At 51.4% G+C, this 18502-nt stretch overlaps 8 protein-coding genes across 9 annotated transcripts; 3 read left to right on the plus strand and 5 right to left on the minus strand.

The window, feature by feature from the left end:
- The first annotated feature begins 1026 nt into the window (after positions 1-1026).
- On the plus strand, positions 1027-4016 carry TrAFT101_002622 (uncharacterized protein). Its single transcript, XM_024907600.2, has 6 exons — positions 1027-1689; positions 1871-2373; positions 2535-3063; positions 3267-3303; positions 3384-3453; positions 3530-4016. The coding sequence occupies exons 1-6, from the start codon at positions 1334-1336 to the stop codon at positions 3688-3690; spliced, it is 1656 nt and encodes a 551-aa protein (XP_024763745.1). The 5' UTR covers positions 1027-1333; the 3' UTR covers positions 3691-4016.
- Positions 4017-6241: 2225 nt separating this feature from the next.
- On the plus strand, positions 6242-10714 carry TrAFT101_002623 (uncharacterized protein). Of its 2 annotated transcripts, XM_024909496.2 has the most exons (4): positions 6242-6414; positions 6530-7945; positions 8279-9969; positions 10031-10714. In XM_024909496.2, the coding sequence occupies exons 2-4, from the start codon at positions 7714-7716 to the stop codon at positions 10079-10081; spliced, it is 1974 nt and encodes a 657-aa protein (XP_024763748.1). In that variant the 5' UTR covers positions 6242-6414; positions 6530-7713; the 3' UTR covers positions 10082-10714. The 2 variants fall into 2 exon arrangements, with proteins under 2 accessions (XP_024763748.1, XP_065982758.1); XM_066126654.1 differs by lacking the exons at positions 6242-6414; positions 6530-7945 and having other exon boundaries at positions 8028-9969.
- A 186-nt stretch (positions 10715-10900) lies between these two features.
- FMN1 (riboflavin kinase) lies at positions 10901-11567 on the minus strand (the record flags this gene model as incomplete). The annotated part of the gene is made up of 2 exons (XM_024910517.2): positions 10901-11344; positions 11460-11567. The coding sequence occupies 2 exons, from the start codon at positions 11565-11567 to the stop codon at positions 10901-10903; spliced, it is 552 nt and encodes a 183-aa protein (XP_024763749.2).
- A 1238-nt stretch (positions 11568-12805) lies between these two features.
- On the minus strand, positions 12806-13519 carry FMP52 (Protein fmp52, mitochondrial; the record flags this gene model as incomplete). Its single annotated transcript, XM_066126655.1, has 1 exon — positions 12806-13519. One exon carries the CDS (start codon positions 13517-13519, stop codon positions 12806-12808), a length of 714 nt encoding a protein of 237 aa, XP_065982759.1.
- A 92-nt stretch (positions 13520-13611) lies between these two features.
- On the plus strand, positions 13612-15158 carry TrAFT101_002626 (uncharacterized protein). The gene is made up of 2 exons (XM_024909497.2): positions 13612-14355; positions 14433-15158. The coding sequence occupies exons 1-2, from the start codon at positions 14337-14339 to the stop codon at positions 15005-15007; spliced, it is 594 nt and encodes a 197-aa protein (XP_024763750.1). The 5' UTR covers positions 13612-14336; the 3' UTR covers positions 15008-15158.
- A 44-nt stretch (positions 15159-15202) lies between these two features.
- Positions 15203-16133, minus strand: TrAFT101_002627 (uncharacterized protein; the record flags this gene model as incomplete). Its single annotated transcript, XM_024904919.2, has 2 exons — positions 15203-15642; positions 15743-16133. 2 exons carry the CDS (start codon positions 16131-16133, stop codon positions 15203-15205), a joined length of 831 nt encoding a protein of 276 aa, XP_024763751.2.
- An 816-nt stretch (positions 16134-16949) lies between these two features.
- TrAFT101_002628 (uncharacterized protein) lies at positions 16950-17864 on the minus strand (the record flags this gene model as incomplete). Its single annotated transcript, XM_066126656.1, has 1 exon — positions 16950-17864. The coding sequence occupies one exon, from the start codon at positions 17862-17864 to the stop codon at positions 16950-16952; it is 915 nt and encodes a 304-aa protein (XP_065982760.1).
- A 29-nt stretch (positions 17865-17893) lies between these two features.
- Positions 17894-18351, minus strand: TrAFT101_002629 (uncharacterized protein; the record flags this gene model as incomplete). Its single annotated transcript, XM_066126657.1, has 2 exons — positions 17894-18234; positions 18288-18351. The coding sequence occupies 2 exons, from the start codon at positions 18349-18351 to the stop codon at positions 17894-17896; spliced, it is 405 nt and encodes a 134-aa protein (XP_065982761.1).
- Between the last annotated feature and the right edge of the window lie 151 nt (positions 18352-18502).

Below are 18502 nucleotides of genomic sequence, written 5' to 3' on the forward strand. Positions count from 1 at the left end.
TCCGATGGTATCGTGTTATTCCATGTCTTGTCGTAGTACCATTATTGGTAACTGAGTCAGGTCAACAAGCCCATAATACCCTATGTCCGTCCCGCGTGTAGGCGTTTAGCACTGCGCCAGCGTCAACATTTAAGCGGAACAGAGCTTATCTCCTTGAATTTATAAGGGCGAGATGGAAGATCAGCCGCAATACCCGCAATACCCAGGGCCTCGCTCTGCTGTCTTCCAGCGACATTCAGATACTCGGCATTTCGCGCCGTCGAACTGTCGCCGATTGAAGCACCGTTGTCCGTTGGAAAACAGAGGTTAAAAGCTTCTTTGCTTGTATAATACGCCCTTTAAGCCTTGGCCTCTCCGATTACTAACTCCGTACTAGTACCTACAGTATGTATAACAATCCCCATGTGGACGCAAGGGGACGAATATATGTAAGTAGGTGTTCACACTGCAGCTGGGATTCAGCAATTGCGCTGGAAAGAAAGAGAAAGGAGGAATAGATGAAGATGAAAATGGAAATAAAAATGAACAAGAAGAAACCGAAGTGAATCCGAGATTGCGGATGCAACCGTTTTCACGGCTGGCAGTGATGGTGCTTGATGGTTGCTTATGGTATCGCCGATAAACGGCCCACCTTGGCATTTGCTCAAAGAATGACGGAATGGCCGTATCGATGACAAAGATACACTACCATTTCCCTATTACTGCAGAAAAATCACCAGTGCCTAGAGGAGCTTTTCCCCACCGAAGGTTGCAGGGGCCTTGATTGTTGAAGGACGCTTACGGGAATAATCAGTACTAGTAGTATTACCAGCAGTAGCAGCTCTTTTTCGTTTGCTTTCCCTCCTCGCCCTTCGCCTTTGTTTGCCCGGCCGATGGGGAGGGCTGATTAAGACATGGGATTTGATTGCCCAGCCTGCTGTAGCTAGACGCGGGATGATTGGTAACCTCGAGGTCTTTTTCTTTTCTCCGGCCGTGGTTCGGAGAAGACCCTAAGCAACGCTATAGAGTTCGTATTTGCAGGAGCTAGGTTTATCGTGGACCGGTCAATTGATCATAAACGCTTCACCGTCACGTCAGCTCCTGATTGATAATGCCTGGGTAGCATCAGCGTCCCCATCACCAGCGTCACGTTGTCTGTTTCTGCTCCTACGAGTATATTATATGTCATCTTCCATGCTTGCTTAATCTACGGCGACTCTCCAATTCTCTTCCTGGCTCCAGGCATTGGCTGTCAATCACTCGCTAATTCCCTTAAAAACACAACTGCCTCATCTAACCCCAAGCCAAAACACTACCACCACCACCCAATTCAGCGCCGGCAATTCGAGAATCGATGGCGGAATTAGACGTAGACACAGCATCAGCATCGACCCTCGGGTCCAATACGGCGGACCGCGAAAAACCTGACGACAGTCCTAGCCCAGAAGGAGACGACGCTGGTTTGGACCTGCAAACCACCCGTTCAAACCGGAGTTCTATGAGGCAGGTGGGCCGAGTGGTGTCGCAGAACGGCTATGGCGTGTCGCATGAGCAGGACAACGAGAAGGCCTTGGGAGCAGGGCAGCCGGAAAAGGACCCGTACGAAGTTGGCTGGGATGGTGGCGACGACGACCCGTTGAATCCAAGAAGCTTCCACAAAGCGCGCAAGTGGTTGATTGTGTTTATCGTTGCGGCTGGAAGTCTTACCGTGTAAGTGGTTTTTTTCTCTGATTGGCTTGATAGATTAGACAAAAACGACTTGGGAAAAATAGAAAGAATGAAAGAAGAAAAGCGAGACAAAAGCTGTGGTGGAACAGGAATGTGGCGTCGGCCGTAACAGCTGTCTCACTTGCGGCAAGAGATTTGACTGGCTAACATGAAAACCTCTTAGAACATGCGCCAGCTCAATATACACGATGACTTACGTGCAGATGGAGGCTGAATTCCACAATTCCCGCGAGGTTTCCATCCTGGGCCTCTCCTTCTTCATCCTTGGCATCGCCTTCGGCCCCATGTTTCTCGGCCCCCTCAGCGAGTTCTTCGGCCGCCGCCCCATCTACCTGGTCTCCTGGACCATGTACGTGATCTGGCTGATACCCCAGACGGTCGCCAAGAACGTGGCGACGATGATTGTCACCCGTTTCCTCGACGGCCTGGCGGGGAGCGCCTTTCTGACCGTCTCGGGCGGCACCGTGGGCGACATGTTTGCCAAAGACGAGCTGCAGCTGCCCATGGCCGCCTTTACCATTGCGCCGTTTATTGGGCCCAGCGTCGGGCCTATTTTGGGCGGCTTCATCAACCAGTTCACTTCCTGGCGGTGGACGTACTATGTGCTCATCATCTGGGCCGGCGTCATGTGGGTTGCTATAGTCTTGCTCGTGCCTGAGACATTCCGTAAGCTGCCCCCCCTCCTTCAATAATCTTCTTCTTCTTCTTCTTCTTCCTCCCTGCTTTACCTCTGTAAGATGATGCGATGGATAGAGGCAAAAATAACCACACAATGAAAACAAGCAGTACAGTGTTTCTAACGTGAGGGTTATTTGTGGCAACTATAGATGCGATATTGCTCAGAAACAAGGCCCGCCAAATCCGAAAGGAGACGGGCGACGACCGATGGCTTGCTCCTACAGAAAAAGTGCAAAAGTCGGTCGTCAAAGCCGTGCTCATCTCCCTGCAGCGCCCCTTTCAGCTGCTCATGTTCGAGCCCATATGCCTCTTCCTCGACATCTTCTGCGCCATCCTGCTTGGCATCCTGTATGTCTTCTTCGGGGCCTTCTCCATCGTCTTTGGCACTCACCATGGCCTGGAGCAATGGCAAGTCGGCCTGACCTTTGTGGGCCTCGGGCTGGGCATGATCATCGGCATGCTGACGGACCCGGTGTGGCACCGAATCCGCAACAGGCTGATTGAGAAGCTGTCGCAGGAGACTGGCGTGCCGGGCAGCAGCGAGCCCGAGTTTCGGCTGCCGCCAGCCATCTTGGGGTCCTTCCTGGTGTCTATTGGCATCTTCATGTTCGCGTGGACGTCGTACCCGTCTGTGCACTGGATCGTGCCCATCATTGGATCGGCCATATTTGGAGTAGGGTGAGTAGCAGCAGCTGCATGTTTGTTTTACGCCACGGTGACACAGCGTACGAATAGTGGCATTTTCTTTTTTTTACACTCCCTTGCTTTTAAACCCCCGTCTTGGCGGCAGTGCCCTCTTTGTTTCGTTTCCCTTTGGAGCAGTATTGTATTTTGCTTCTAATTGGCATGTATCTTGGTGGCTGACTGTGGGTGAATTACAGAAACATGCTCGTTTTCTCCGGCATTTTTACTTTCTTGGTAAGTCTTTTCCGCATGAAATGCGTCATGCTGTTTTGTTGCCTTTCCAATTGGAGATGGACTAACCATCTTTTTTTCAGGTCGACGCATATCCTGCGTATGCCGCCAGTGCCCTGGCTGCCAACACATTTGTGCGCTGTTCATTTGCAGGTAAGCCAAGATTAGATGAGCTGTCAACCCAATATAATCGAGGCTGCAGCGTGATGGCTAACTCATAGACCTGCAGGTGTGTTTCCTCTTTTCGGAGCACAAATGTACCATAGGCTCGGAGACCAGTGGGCTTCATCGTTGCTGGCGTTTCTGACCGTGGTCATGATACCGTTCCCGTATATCTTTTTCAAATATGGCAAGAAGATTAGGAGCAAGAGCCGGTATGCTAGGTCATAGGCGACGGAGCATTTACCTTGGCATTGCTATTTTAGAGAACATCTGGATAAGGGGTGTGTGGGAGTTATACGAATCGATACACCTTATTGGAGGGTAATACAAGCAAACTGGGAATAATTATTGGACATTTTCTTTGGGCGTATGGGATAAAAAGCGATATGGAAAGAGAGAAGAGAGAAGAGAGAAGAAGAAGAAGGAGAAGAGATGCCTTTTTGGGACTTTAGACTATCGGATAATACACCAGGCCTCGGCTGGAAACTCGAGGTTGCAGCATAGGATGAGCGAAACTGACGGATACGACTATAATAGACAATGAAACAGAGTACCAGCATGGAGCATTGTAATAAGAGACCCCCCCAAGAATGGAAGGATTTGCAACATGCATTATACCGAACTTCTTTGGACAGGGATGCGAGTCAACGGAACGGGCGTCTGCAGGGAGTCGTCTCTGCAGGCAGAGTGAAAGCAGAAGCCCAGGTGCTATTTGAGTAAACGCCGACAAATGAATTTGAAAAAAAAAAAAAAAAAAAAGAAAAAAAGGGGAGAGGGGTATATGTATGCAGAGACGGACGAGGCTTGCCAAGATATGCACCTCTGTCACCGGTTTTTGCGTGGCTGCTAGAGAGGAAGTGGTCAAGCTGAGACGTAGAGCTGGAAAGCTGGGAAACCCCTGCTTTAGAAGAGCACCAGACAGCATCAGCCCTTCTTCTTTTACTTTACGGAGAGATACGTGCAGCTCAGCTGTCTGAGTCAGATAGAAAATACTACAAGGATATGCTGCCTAACAAAAAAAAAAAAAATTGTCAAAGGAGTCCATGTATGAAGTGATCACCAATACATTTTTTTTTTGGCCGTATTCGGTGGCTAGTCACTGATTTTCAGCGTCATGCCCTGATTTGACAGCCCAAGGCATGGCAGGATGCGAGCTGAAATTAAGGAACCAATAGAGCGGCACGGACCGGGGAGGGCCATTTTTTCCAACCCATGTGTTTTTATTTTGAGAGGGGTTTGGTGTTAACGCGAACACTTTCTTTTTAATGCGTGTGATACAGGGCAGCAGCTCATTCTCAATGGGGCGAGCGGTGGCCATGCGGTGGCATGTGAGACAGCGTGTCAAAAGAGCATGGACTGCCCTGCGGGAGGCGATCTTGCGTTTGTGCGAGTATATGAGTATGTACGTGTAAGTGGGAGTGAGAGAGGGGTGAGAGCGTGTGGAGGTCTAAAAGTGAGCTCGAGTGTGAGACAGACAGGCACAAAGCAGCTTTTTAATAGAGCCCTCGTGTTTAGTAGCCAGCAGTGTTTACAATTAATAATGGAAATGCAAATGGGTGTCTCCGGCATGCATAGAATAATGCCATTGTTTTTGTTTCTTTCTTGTCCATTCTCTAAAAAGTCTCCTTGATGGGGACGGCATTCTGGAGACGTTTAGACCTCGGGGCGGGCCAGAGTCGGAAGCTCGGTTATCGCTGATCGACTGGGGAGGAACATTTCCGAGGATTTTCGCCATAATTTTTTGGGCGTCTTTCTAGCTGCTCTTCCTTTCCATGTCTTTGCGAGGTTTGTCAAGTTAGGTACTTGTAGTGACTTGTACCGAGGTAAGGTACCTAGTACTCTTTGTAAGTGCCACCATCTTTTTCAAGCAATCAAACGTCAGGAACCCCTTTTGTCTCGCCATATTCTCCTCAATCCTGTTGGGCAGAGTTTTCTCTCTCCTGCGCATCGCCCATTGACACATGCAGCGAAGCTGCAAATAATCACCCCCCTAGCTTGGTCTGGATTCTTTAGCCGCATCCACTACCGACGGCCGGCGGTGGTTGGCGCTAGGCGGACTAGGGGTGGTAGCAGTGCTAATCTGAGCAATTGGATTGATGGATTTTCCATCCAGGTCGGTGATCGTCTTTGTTGGGGCTGTTGCTAGAGAACGTCGTCAGTGAGTGGGAGCTGCAGACGAGTTGCACAGAGGAAACGCAAAGATGCAGAGGAGAAATGAGGAGCAGGGAACATGGATTCGAATTGGCCTTTTGCTGGCACCCCATGACCACCGTCGCCGTGGGATGGACGCTGTCGACGGCCGCACACGCGACACACGCAGTCGCCTTGGTCCTAGTCGTCTTCGGCCTGCATATACAGCAAGGCAGGTACACAGATACACCTGCAGTACGGAGTATAGCACTTGTTGTACGGGTACACGGCGCAATGGCTGCATGGCTATTGTTGCGAGCTCAAGCCAAGGCTCCGCCAGACCGTGCCCACGCCAGACTAGAATCGCGGCAGTGATTCCGTTTGTTTGTGCGTTTGCAGTACCGAATATAGGTACTAACCTACCTACTAGCAGTACCTCGAGTACTCCATGATTCCGTGCCAGCGCCAGCGCTTTGCCGCGTACAAGTACATGTGCCCAGATCTCGCCGCTGGGCCGTGGCCAGTCAGCGTCGCCCTGATTGCCCAAAAACCCAGGCGCCAGCCCCCAGCGGCGCCGCCACCGGCCTAGCTCGGGCCAAGGCTTGGGGGAGCGAAAACCCCGCAATGGCTGCGTTAATACGGGGGATCCCCAGCGGTCCAGCCCACCAGCACTAGCACAACCCCAGCGGGCTCCAGCGGGCTCCAGCAGCCCTCAGCGCTCTCAGCGACGCGCAGCGCAGCGCAGTGCAGCGCAGCCGCTGGCCATTACGAAATCGATCCCACGAGCATCGCCGCGCTGGCTGAGCTTAAGTCGACGACTAGGTAAGGCACCGTCCCGGCAACTCTGACGGGACCTCTGACTCCTCCGCCCCTTGCGCCTTTTGCTTCTCTCGCGTCCATCTTCCTTTTTCCTCTCGCTCACCGGTCTGCCGTGCAGCAGCCGCATTTTGCTTCGCTCGCCCTTGCCGCGGAAAGGGGTCGCATAGCCCGGCTTGAGCACGTCGGGTCTCCACGCCGAGCCCCGTCACAAAAAGTTTTTGCCGCCGCCGCCGGAGTCGCTGGCTCCAACGTCCGCCAGAGCCCGTTGCTGCGCTGCTCGCATGCCTCGTTGCTGCGCGACCTCAACTGCGACCTCGACCTCGACTGCGACCTCGATTCCACGTCATCGCAGCTTCCGGTGCTCGGTTCCGATCCTCACAGTGCCGAGACGTCTCCAGCCTGGCCTGCGCATCGCTCACACGCCGCATGGTGGGCGTGGCCAAGCGTATGGGTAACGGGTGGCTGCAGCAAATCGCCTCTCCCTTGGACTCTTCCACCACATTATCCCGTCTCTATCCATAGACGCGGCGTCACCTCTTGCCCTCGCCCTCACTTCTGCCCCCGCGAAATCCTGGGCCGATCGATCACACCCCCCCAGCATCCGAATTGGAAGAGGACAAGACAGATCCTGCCCCCGGCTGCGCTTCCGCCTTGGAGTTCACTGGCCTCCATGCCGCCGGCGCCGCAGCTGTATTGAAATTCTGCCGCCCTGTCACACGACCGACGCCTCTTGTTGTGCGCCTGAGCTTCTGACGAAGCCTATTGGCCTTGTCGACCGTATCCACGTCTTTGAGAATACGAACTGGCCGTCCCCTCGACGTTTGCCAGCTTCCCACGCGATCAGCCCCCGGATCTTCCCTCCCGCGACCGGTCAGCGCATACCAGCTAGTGCAGTCTGAAGCTGCGCAGTCGAGCGCATATACACACGCAGATACCGACAAGTGTTCTACTCGCTGCTCTCTGCATCTATTCGTTGCGCGAGCGCCGATAAGGCAGGGGAGTCTTTGCCAATTATATCCCTGGCCAGCTTTAAGCCACTGTGGATCGCTTCTTGTTTTTTTTGTTCCTCTCTGAGTAGGAAAAAAGGTACAGCCGTGTTACTATCCTGATCCCTGTTCGCTCGTGCTACGAAAGCCGTGCGCTCTTGGTGTGGTTCATCAGCGCAAAGGTTTGGATGGATTGGGATCGCTGCCCTGATTTGCGAGAGCAATTGGCCTGCAGCTGCGCCGACTCAAATAGTCAGTTTCTGCTGTGCAAGCGCCAAGAACGGCCTTGCCATTATATATAAAGACCGTAGCCATAATGCCCGAAGACATGGAGGACAACGGAGCAGACGTCTCAGACCCTGTGTCCGAAAACGAAGAAGATTCGGAGACTTTTCTCAAGGACGACGACGAGAGCATGGCCGATCCCGCGGGAGCCAATGGCTCCTCCCATGACAAGAAGAAGTACGACCCTAAAGACCCTTCGAGGCCGAGGCGGAAGAAGGCAAGGAGAGCCTGTTTTGCTTGCCAGAGGGCGCATTTAACCTGCGGTGCGTTTGTTCCATAAAAATAAGAAGAAGAAGAAGAAGAAGAAGAAGAAGAAGAAGAAGAAGAAGAAGAAGAAGAAGAAGAAGAAGAAGAAGAAGAAGAAGAAGAAGAAGAAGAAGAAGAAGAAGAAGAAGAAGAAGGGCCCGTCTTCCTTCTCACACCCCATCCCCCGCGCTGCCCCTCTACCAGACGTTTGGTGCTGGTTTATCAAGTGCCTATCCCTAGTTTCATTGATATCTCCAGACTTTCCCTTCTTCTCTTTCTCCCTTTCTAGGTTTTCATTGGCTAGCCATAATAACTTGGACGCAACTTGCTGACTTTATATTGTTGACCAGGAGACGAACGGCCGTGTAAGAGATGCATCAAGCGTGGTCTTGCCGATGCATGCCAGGATGGCGTGCGGAAAAAGGCAAAGTATCTTCACGATGCTCCTCCAGAGGCTCTTCGACCTGTCTTGGGTCCAAATTTTAGCCCTCCTCTGTCTACAAAGACCAACGGCCACTCTGAGACTCTTATTGCGCCAGCCCCAGGCGATGGCTTCCTACCACAAAGAAACCCATCGTTTTCTGTCTATCCAAATGTTAGCCAGCCGCAAGTGGCCATTCCCGAAAACATTCATCTCAACCCTCAGGCTTCTCCCATCTCACCCTCCTTTCACGGCGCTTCCGCGGCGGCGCAGGCACATATAAGCGGTATGCTCCAAGGAGCTCCGCCCATGGATTTCAATGCGCTGTTCGATCCCAGTAACCCCGCCCTATATAATTTTGATCTTGAGGGTCTCAATTTTGGCAGTCAATATGCTGGCTGGGAATTTGGAATCCTCAACAAGATGACCCTCGGCGCAGAAACGCCACCGCGGGAGAATTCCATTTCACATACACCAAAGACGGAAGCAAACTACGCAGCAATGTTTGCAAATGGTAATTCGTCATATGATGCTGCCATGATTGGTGGCGGCGACTATGCCGGCCTCGATCTTGGCTCGAACATGTACACCCAGGGTAATCTCCAGCATGGCCTGCCTCACGCATTTGCCATCGCCGCCGGGCCAAATAGCCTGGCCAGCCCGAGTACCGACACGACTGCGAGCCCACAGGCCATCATGGATGGCTCTCCCAATCCAACAGCATTCCCAGGTTTGCCTACTATGCCTGGGCCTCAACGCCACAAACAGAAGCAAGACAAGATGCTCCAGTCTATTCTCGGAAAGAGACAACGGGACTCTGCGTCTATATATGCAAGCGTCAAGGAACCTTACCCATATGTTGCTGGATTCCACAACATGATATCAGTCATACGCAACCGGCTGCCCTTGGGTAAGCTGTTGAAGATTGCTCAGTCGTTGGGAGAGATTCGGCCCTCGTTCATCTCGTGTACCAAAGACTTGACCCGCGAAGATTTAATTTTTATGGAAAAATGCTTCCAACGGACGCTTGTCGAATTTGACGACTTTTTGCAGCACTGTTGCGCGCCGACCATTGTATGTCGACGCTCTGGCGAAGTTGCGGCTGTGAACAAAGAGTTTGCCGCCTTGACGGGATGGCCCAAAGATGTCCTCCTTGGCAAGGCGCCTAACCGTAACATCTATACGCGATCAACGGAAGATGGCACTGACGATGGCGAGAGCCTAGCCTCGTCCGGCCAAGTGACGCCTGCTGCGAAGAACCAGCCGATGCAGCAGAATAACAACTCGCGCCCTCAGCCTGTGTTTTTGGGTGAGCTACTAGATGATGATAGTCTAGTCGAGTTCTACCGCGACTTTGCTCAACTCGCATTCGAAGATAGCCGAGGCAAAGTCCAGCGTAGCGGTCGGTTGATTCAGTACCGAACACAAGAGATGCTGGAAGCAAAGGAGATGCTCGGACCGCAGAAACACCCTAGAACGGGTATTCTGAGCAGCCGAGTCACTATGATTGATAGCGAGCACGGTATTTCAAGGATTGAGAAGGATGGGAAGATCGACTGCACGTATTGCTGGACGATTAAGCGAGATGTATTTGACATTCCCATGATGATTATCATCAACGTGAGTTTTCGTCCCCTCCCCGGATTTCACATTGTCAGTATGTATGCTAATGACTGTGCAGTTTTTACCCCGTTATCACCCTAACCAGGAACCTCATCAGCTCGCTGTGTGAAGCCTCTTTTTGGGGCCACTTTCAACGGGCACATATTATACGTTACTTTATGCATGAAAGGTGTTGGCTTTTCATTATTTTTTTTTTACTTTTTGGTTATGAACGTTTACCATGAACATGGGCGGACTGGGTATGATATTATATCTGGGTCCTTTTTTTTTTCTCCTTTTTTTTATCAAGAAAACTGGTGGACTTTGGGTTAGAACTAGGATTGCTTTTTCTATTCTTTCTATTCTTATGGAAAGCACGAGACGTCTCGTGGCATGTTGTGCTTTCTCTCTCTCTCTCTCTCTCTCTCTCTCTCTCTCTCTCTGTTTCTCTGGCTGTTTTTTGGATTTGACATAATACGAGCCTTATGACCAGAGGGGGGTTAACTTGTAACTTGGATGATACCCGCATTGCGCGAACTTGCACACACTCACACACACTCACAAACTTACACTCACATTTCAATCATGCATGCACAAGCATGCTCGAACATACGTATATCTAGTATATAGGTGTGATGACGACTGGCCGCAGAGGGGGGGCATTGTTTTACGTTTACTCTTCTTATGGCTAGTACAACGTTTTATGGCTATTTATTGAATATTTTATCTCATCCAAGAATATTTTGCGGCGCTCTTCTCTCGCCCTGTCTATGTGATTTCCCTCTCTTCTCTCTTACATACACCCAAGTATGATAATTATGTAACCTTATAATTCTTTCAAAAAAATTTTTAACAAAAAAATGCAACAATAATTAGAGAGAGAGAGATAATAATAATAATAATAATAAAACATGATTTAATAGCTCCCAAACCACTCAAAAAGAAAAATCTATAAAGGCTTAACAAACCACTCCGCATCCTCCTTGCTCCCCTTATCCCACCCCCAAGCCTCCCTCGCAAGGCTCTTCTTGGCCACCTCGCAATCAAAGTTGATGTCCTCAATCAGCGCCTCCAGGCTCTTGTAGTCCTTCTCCTCGCGGATGAAGCCCAGGATCAGGAGGCGCATGTGGGCGTCGTAAAAGTCCTGGCCAAACTTGTGCAGGATGTGGACCTCTGCGCTGCGGACCGTGTTTTTGTAAAAGGGGTTGTAGCCGATGGACATGACCATGGGGAAGACGGTGAATGCGCCCTCCGCCGCGGTAGAGGATGGCTTGTCTGGGTGGGAGGCGGGCAGGGCGAGGGAGGCGAAGCCGAAGTAGACGCCCGAGGGGATGTTTGCGATCCAGGGGGTGAGGGCGTCGTCGACGGGGAGGTTGGCGGTTGGGATGCCGAGCTGTTGGTGGGGGGGGGGAAACGTTATATGAGAATCATGTGAAATGTGGGTGTAACGTTTGAGATGAGGAGGATGAAGAGTTGTTTTTTTATTATACTGATTGATGGATACGTACCTCCTTGGAACCGCGGCCGAAGCCAGAAATGACTTTGCCTTCCATCTTGTAAGGGTAAGGCTTTTCAGGGCCGGCTTCAGAGCCGATGATTTCGGGGCGGGCGGCCATGGTGATGAGTGTGTTGTGGTGATTGAGTTGAGTTTGAGGCTGAGTGAGTTGGAGTCGGAAATTATGAGAGGTGGTTTTTTTTTTTTTTTTTTTTTTTTTTTTTTTTTTTTGTTTTCGCAAGTTGAACAGCAGAGGCCAGAGATGCTCTCTCTCTTTCTTAATAGACGTGAATTACTAGTTCCCTGATTCTCCTGTATGCGCCGAATGAAATTGGAAAGAAATAGAAATAAAAGAAGAGAGAGAGAAGAAAAAGGCGCTGTTAAGAGTTGATGCTCGGTATGACTGTTAATTGCAACCTAGCATGAAATAGCCACTTGGAGCTAGCTCCCTAGTGGTATTAGTTGGAGGGGGATGTTTGCTGGTTTTTTTCTCTTTGCCTTATCAGCCGCGCGGGAGCCAGCTAAAAAGATCGCGTGCAGCGGGGGAGTAAAGAAGGATCTGGCGGGGCACCATAGGCTATAGAAGCCGAAAGAAGCAAAAACTAAGGCGCGCTTCGTTCTTCGTTCTTCGTTTTCAACGCCCTCTTTTTTTTTTTTTTCTTCGCCCCTAACTAATGTTACTACTACTACCTACAACTGCCTAGGTAGGTGGTTGCTGACCCTGCGGCCTCTCGGTGCACTCGGAGTTCGGTCGCGGGGCAAGTCCGGATGCGGGTCGGCGGACTTTGTGCCGGCAGGGCTGGATTTCTTCAGTGTCCGGATGTTGCTGGAGAGAGATGGAGATTGGAGAGCCTTTCCCTTGCTAGTGGTTTTGTTGTGTTGTTATCTTCACCAAGAGTTGGATTCAATGTGGGCGACAGCCTTTTAAACATGGAAATAAGAGGTATCATTTGAATTTCAAAGCTACGTGTAAGCCAGCGGTTTGCTTACCAATATAACAACTTCAGCCATCTTCCGAAAAAAACTAGCTACACCCAAGATGAAAGGATTTTCAGCTCCCTTTGCAAACCATTAATCTGCTTCCCCCGTTGGTATATATCTGATTCATCACTCTCGTTTCCCTTGCTCTCCTTGTTCCTGGTCGTAATTCGCTGGCGCTTCGAAATTGCCAACTCCCAAGAATTGAGCTAAGCGATGGCCCCTCGTTTGGTCCACAAGCTTGGATATTGAAAAAGAAGGTTGTTTGGTATAAAATGAAAGTTGAAAGGGGAAAAAAAAAAGAGCAGAGAAGGGTAATAAACACGTCCATGCATACGACACCAATCCGGCAGAGATACATGCATCCTCACATAAAGATGTTTACTTCTTCTCCTCGCTCTGCGCCCATTCCGTCCGGCCAAGCTTGACAATGTCGCTCTGGCCAAGTACCCAGTGCTTGCTTGGAGCTTTGCCTTCATCAGCCAGCTGTGTGGCCCGAATGGCGGCTCGCGCAATCACCTCGGCCTCTTGCCCAATCTTGTCCTGTAAGCCGAGGTAGCTCAAGCCGTGCACAAACCCCTTGAGGAGGCCCTCAACGAAGCGGCCCTGCTCGCGCTCGCCCAAGATGAAGCCCGGCCGCACGATGATGCCCTGGTCGAACTCGAGCTCCTTGATCGTCGTCTCGACGCCCTTCTTCATCTTGCTATAGGGCGACGTAGCCGCCAGGAGGCCATCGGAGCCGGCGCTAGAGATGAAGACAAAGGTCTTGACGCCGGCCTGCTTCGCGGCGCGCGCAACCTCGACGTTGAGGTCGTGGTCAATCTTCCACTGGTTTTCGATGCCGCCGGCGGCCGCTCGGGTGGTGCCGATGGCGGAGAAGGTGACGTGCGGCGCGGGCGAGAGGCCGATGAGCGTGGCGGGCCACTTGTTGGTGTCGGCGTCGACGATGGAGTTGAGGTTGGGCGACTCGGCCTTTGGCGCGCGGCGGGCGATGGTGGTGACGGGCTTGAAGGGGCCGGTGGCGAGGAGGTTGGACAGGATGAAGGAGCCGACGAGGCCGGTCGAGCCAAAGACTGCGGCGGAGTTGGAGGCCATTGCTGCTGGTTTGAAGCCTTGTTTTTGCCTTTGGGATATGGTCCGCCTAGATGGGTTTGGTGTTGTGGTAGCAATTGCCGAGAGTTGACAGATGAAAGAAGCCGAGATGAAAACGATCAAAAGCTGCGGGATCGATAAAGTAGCTGGAAGGGGGGATGAAGAAGAAGAAATATGAGCTCGACCGAGGTGGGAAGCGGAGTGGTATTATATGACCATTTCCGCCTCGGATGGTTGGATCCGACGGAATGGAGTTAATCACGACGTTGCGGCCCGAAACGCCCGAGGTCTGTCCAATGATTGGAATCAATGCAGGCAGTACGGACTCATCTTCATGCAACCTTGTACTGTCTTTTATCTGCGGAGACGTCCGAGTATGTCGTTCTATCATTTTTTGTGACGTGATTTGCCGTCTGGATGCACTGGATAGAGTTCGAAAAGGTGGAGAAAGTCCGCAGCAGCTATGGCCAGATTGTTGCCCTGAATAGGCAAAGTGCATAGCCTGGCTGTCCATAGCTGCCGGGGATAAGTTTCAATCTAACTGTACAGTATAGCGGATAGAGGCACTGCTGGCATGTGGGATTAGTTGCAGCTGCTAGGGGTCCGATACCCCTCCAACTGCTAAAGCTGTGCCCCTCCATCCCGGTTGCGGGCTTGCGACAGCATCTCTGCCTGCGCCGGCTCATTTTTTCCATTTCTTTATGCTGCGGACAGCCCATCCGCCTCTTGATGGCAGCATCTCTTAACCAATTGAACTCCGCAGCTGTGTGAATAGCGCCTCTTCAATACTCTACGCTGCCCTCCGCAACTCTTGCCCATCATGGCCACTCAGTACGAACGTATGTATATTTTACCCCATTGCCATATCCCACGATAGCCTCACCTCGGCGCCAAAGCTCACCATCCTCACCCACAGTTGAACACAATGTCAAATTCGCCGAGCCCCGTCGCCAAGGCCGCCGCGTCGACATGGCCTCCTTCTTCTCCCTCCTCAACCAGCTCGACGAACCGGGCAGCACCCAAAGCCCGCATCACAACCCGCACGCCACCCCAACGCCCGTCGACACGGCCGCGCTCTTTCGCCTCCTACAGAGCCAGCTCCAGACGCTGCAGACGACAGCGCCGACAGAGGACAACCGCGATTTCCTCGAGCAGCTGATAGCCTCCCTGGAGGACGACATCCACGACCCCCCGACGAGGCTGCAGGGCGCGAGCCAGGAGTTTGTCGATATGCTGGAGCGAGTGAATCGCAAGAAGCTCGACAAGGACGACGACTGCGCCATCTGCAAGGTTCCTTACTTGGAGGATGAGTACTGCCTCGTCGTGGAGCTGCCGTGTCAAGGAAAGCACCGGTTCGATCTGGAGTGCGTCGGCCCGTGGCTGAGGAGCAAGGGGACATGTCCCATGTGTCGTGATGAGATGGGCAAGAGGAAGGAGATTCCGATTGTGGAGGACGACGAAGAAGAGGATGGCGATATGATGTATGCGTGATGATGGGACGGTGCAGTGTAAGATGATTTTTGGGCGCATAGGAGTTTTGGGTGCATTTAAGGAGGCCACGCTGTGTACGAAAGATGGCAAAGTGGAGATTTATCATGCTATATGGCTGCGTAAGATCTAGAAAGCGAAATGAAGAATTTACCCCATCTCCTGTTTGTTACAATTCTTGTTGAACTTGAGAAGCCTTTAAGCCTCGAGGCTCTTAATCACCTCCAAAGCCTTTTCCGCCCTCTTCTTTGCCTCGGCACCCGCTTCCACACTCAGCTCTTCAATCTTCTTCTTCCAGAACCTCCATCTCACCTCACTAAATCCCGAAGCCTCTCCTTTCAATAGCGAGCCGGTTCTCAAAGCTCGAACATCATCTTCGTCGAGTTGCGCTCCTTTGCGTCCCTCATCGTACAGCACCTTGCCGGCGTGAGTGATCCACTCCGATGTGGTGATTAGGTATGTGTCCTTGGCCTGCTGAGAAGACAGCGGCTCTTCCAGCCCCTGGCGAAGTTCCCACAGAGCAAAGTTCGTCCAAGACTGCACTGAAGAGCCGAGAAGGCGGGCGGCGAATGAGTTGAGCGACTTCCACTGGGCGATCGTAGTGGCATCTCCCGGGGAGTTGTCGAAAGTAGGGGTGGCTAAGAATTATTATTATTATTCCCGACTTGAACAACCTTTCCTCTTTTCTTCTCGTCGGGGGGAGAAGAAAAGAAAGAAGAGAAGCGGTTTTGAGCTCACCATTCCACGCCTCTCTCATGACGGCTCCAAAGAGCGGCATGTCGGTCCACAAGCTGTACGTCGATCCCCATACCTCAACGGTTGCGCTTTGCTTAGCCTTGAGCTTCTGAGTAATTTCAACCAGGCTCTGGGCCCGTGAGTCGTCTAACGGGATGCGCTTCGAGATTTCGATCAAGAGCGTCCATAATGTCCAGAGAAAGCCTTCTGGCTCGTCGCGATTGCTTATCTCGTCGATGCCATTGGCGACGGCCTCATTGGCGTCTGTGCCGCTGGTGGAGCTGCCAATGGCTTTGTCTAAGAGGCCGAACAAGGTGTTGAACTTTTCTTGGCCGTCGGGAGCGAAGTCGTAGGAGTCGACGAGGGAGCGGAAATCAATCAGAGATTCTGACATATTTGCGGACGTGGAATTTATTTGCGTGAATCACGGGTGAATATAGGAGAACGCAAGCAGGGAAATGATGCGGGAGGACTAATGATGGTGTAAGTGGAGGAAGACGGAGCGTCAAAGCGCTGCGACGTCTCGTTCCGCTTGCATGCAACTTGGCAATGCCTAATTCTGAGAGGTTGAGACTTAGGTCTTACTACCTACCCAAAAGAGCAGGAAACAGACGAATATCTTGCGTTACATCCACGTGTTGGACTGCAGCCTGGCATAACCTCGCTTTTGCTGCATGATTTGCTGCATGAGAGGGGAGACAGAATAATGGACTGATGGCGCTGTGTGCGTGCGCTGTGCGTGGGACGCAGTACGCAGCCCCTCCCAATCCTCCCACATCCCTAGCCAATTCCACATCTATCTCCGGCTTTTGGTTTAACCAGCATTTTGCTTACCCTCTGTTCAACTTTAGGGCTTAAAATGTGTCTTGGAGTCGCAGCTTTTTCAATTTAGGTCGGATTGGAAAACAGCCCGGAGGCTCAGTAGTATATTGGTGATTGCATAGCAAGAGCGGACGGCGGCACCTGAAGCATGCGTGCGAAACTCTTGATATATGCAGAGTGCAATTCTTGAGCCTTTTCCATCATGGTGCCTTACAGAATTGTAAATGCTCACAAGGGCCACAAGGCTTTCATAATCTCAGCCGGATACGTGCAGCCTTGGTTGAAGTGAATGACATAGCTCTAGCTAGATACATGGATCCTTCTCTAGTATCTGCATGCAACTGATTTCATAGCCGGATGTCGTTGATCTGGTAGCTAGACGCAGTTCCTATCTGCCTCTTCTTCGCTTCTTCGCAGCGGCCCTAGCAATCGGGGTAGCTGTCCTCCCATTCCGCATTGATGTAACATCGACGTTTGAATGCGATAGCTGATTGCTTTCGAGCACTTCAGAAAGCCCTGTTTCTGCAAGAGTGCCCGGATTATACAACTCTGGCTGTATCTGATTGATAGCAGAGCAGATTTTCTCAAAGTGTATCGGTACCCATACATCATAGATATTTTTAGTAAATCGATATGCAGTCCACCTTTCTCTGCCATTGAGCTCGGTAATGTCAAATGTGCGAATTAGATACCGATAGTACTCTATTTTCGCCTTGGCCTCATCTATAACGGGATAGTGGCCGTAAATGCGCACCATTCGGTGATCGAGGGAGATGGAGAATGCCAGAATCTGAAGGTGCAATTCACGCTCGCGGTTCACAAGACGAAAGAGCTCGACAATCGCGCGCACCGCGAGCGTCATGTTGTGGGCATTCTGGCGGTCTGCATACTCAAGAGCTTCAGCACCACACTTAACTTCACATGTAAGAAAGGGAAAATGCATTTCAGATGTAGCCATAAAAAGACTCCGATCTCCAGCAATAAAGTCACCGATCATTGGGGCCATTTTATTTAGCTGTTCTTCCGTAAAGGCCTTGCGCTTGAAGCCAACTGAATAGTCGGGTTGTGGACGACTATGTATTGGCCGAGAATTGCTCCATACTTCATTAACGCTCTCAATCAGGCATTCAAGCGAGGGTGTGCGTGAAGCAAAAATCTCTGCAGAGGGGACGATTAATGGTAAGATGTCTCGCACTACTGTCGCCTCGTTTCTGCTGGCAACCCTCCGGCATGTTCTTTGGAATATGTCATCATCAAAAAGCGATTCGCGAGGTGGCTTCTGCTCATGATCAAGTAAAGCCATGCAAAGGTCTCGACTTTCATCAGCAATATCTAATTCCGACGTCTCCATGAAGCTTCCATGAAGCTGAAGGACTTGAACGAATTGCGGGTACGATACGAGATATTGTTCTGGCCTCCTGTATCAGAGCTTCCAGAGCCAGGTTCAGATCCCTTCCGACTCGCCACCGATTTCACCTTTGCGAGTATACGGTTCATTTTGTCGCCATTGAGATCTTGCTTGACGTATGCATATGGCCATACACTCTCTCGAATCCAATACGCGACAGGATCGCTCTCTTCCACTTCGCTGCCTGGGGGCGTGTTCCCTAGGGGTGTGTTTTCCGCCGATGCCCTCGCTGGCTCGTTCGGAATATTCAAGTGAGATTGCTTCCCTGAGTCGGATCGATTAGCGAGATATCAAGCAAAGGGTAGCGACCATCAATACTTCGCTTATTTGGCGCTGGATGCTGGCTCTCGATGGCGCGTTTCCGCGCCCGAGTGAGGACCATGACAGCAACAGTTGAAAATAATGAGAAATATATAAGTCGAGAGAAAGATGGGTGCAGATGAGGTTAGGCATTAATGAATGCTGGGAATTGGGTCTGGCTGCGTATGGTGGTGTGGTGACGAGCGACCAACAGCAACGGGAAGCACGAAAGA

This window comes from Trichoderma asperellum, chromosome 2 (assembly GCF_020647865.1).
Source record: "Trichoderma asperellum chromosome 2, complete sequence".
Lineage (NCBI taxonomy): Eukaryota > Fungi > Ascomycota > Sordariomycetes > Hypocreales > Hypocreaceae > Trichoderma > Trichoderma asperellum.

Coding starts and splice junctions, on each gene's coding strand:
- TrAFT101_002622 (XM_024907600.2), top strand. CDS start 1,334: ATGGCGGAATTAGACGTAGACACAGCATCAGCATCGACCCTCGGGTCC. Junction 2,374..2,534: donor GCTCGTGCCTGAGACATTCC/GTAAGCTGCCCC, acceptor TGGCAACTATAG/ATGCGATATTGCTCAGAAAC. Junction 3,064..3,266: donor TCGGCCATATTTGGAGTAGG/GTGAGTAGCAGC, acceptor GGTGAATTACAG/AAACATGCTCGTTTTCTCCG.
- TrAFT101_002623 (XM_024909496.2), top strand. CDS start 7,714: ATGCCCGAAGACATGGAGGACAACGGAGCAGACGTCTCAGACCCTGTG. Junction 7,946..8,278: donor GAGGGCGCATTTAACCTGCG/GTGCGTTTGTTC, acceptor ATTGTTGACCAG/GAGACGAACGGCCGTGTAAG. Junction 9,970..10,030: donor CCATGATGATTATCATCAAC/GTGAGTTTTCGT, acceptor ATGACTGTGCAG/TTTTTACCCCGTTATCACCC.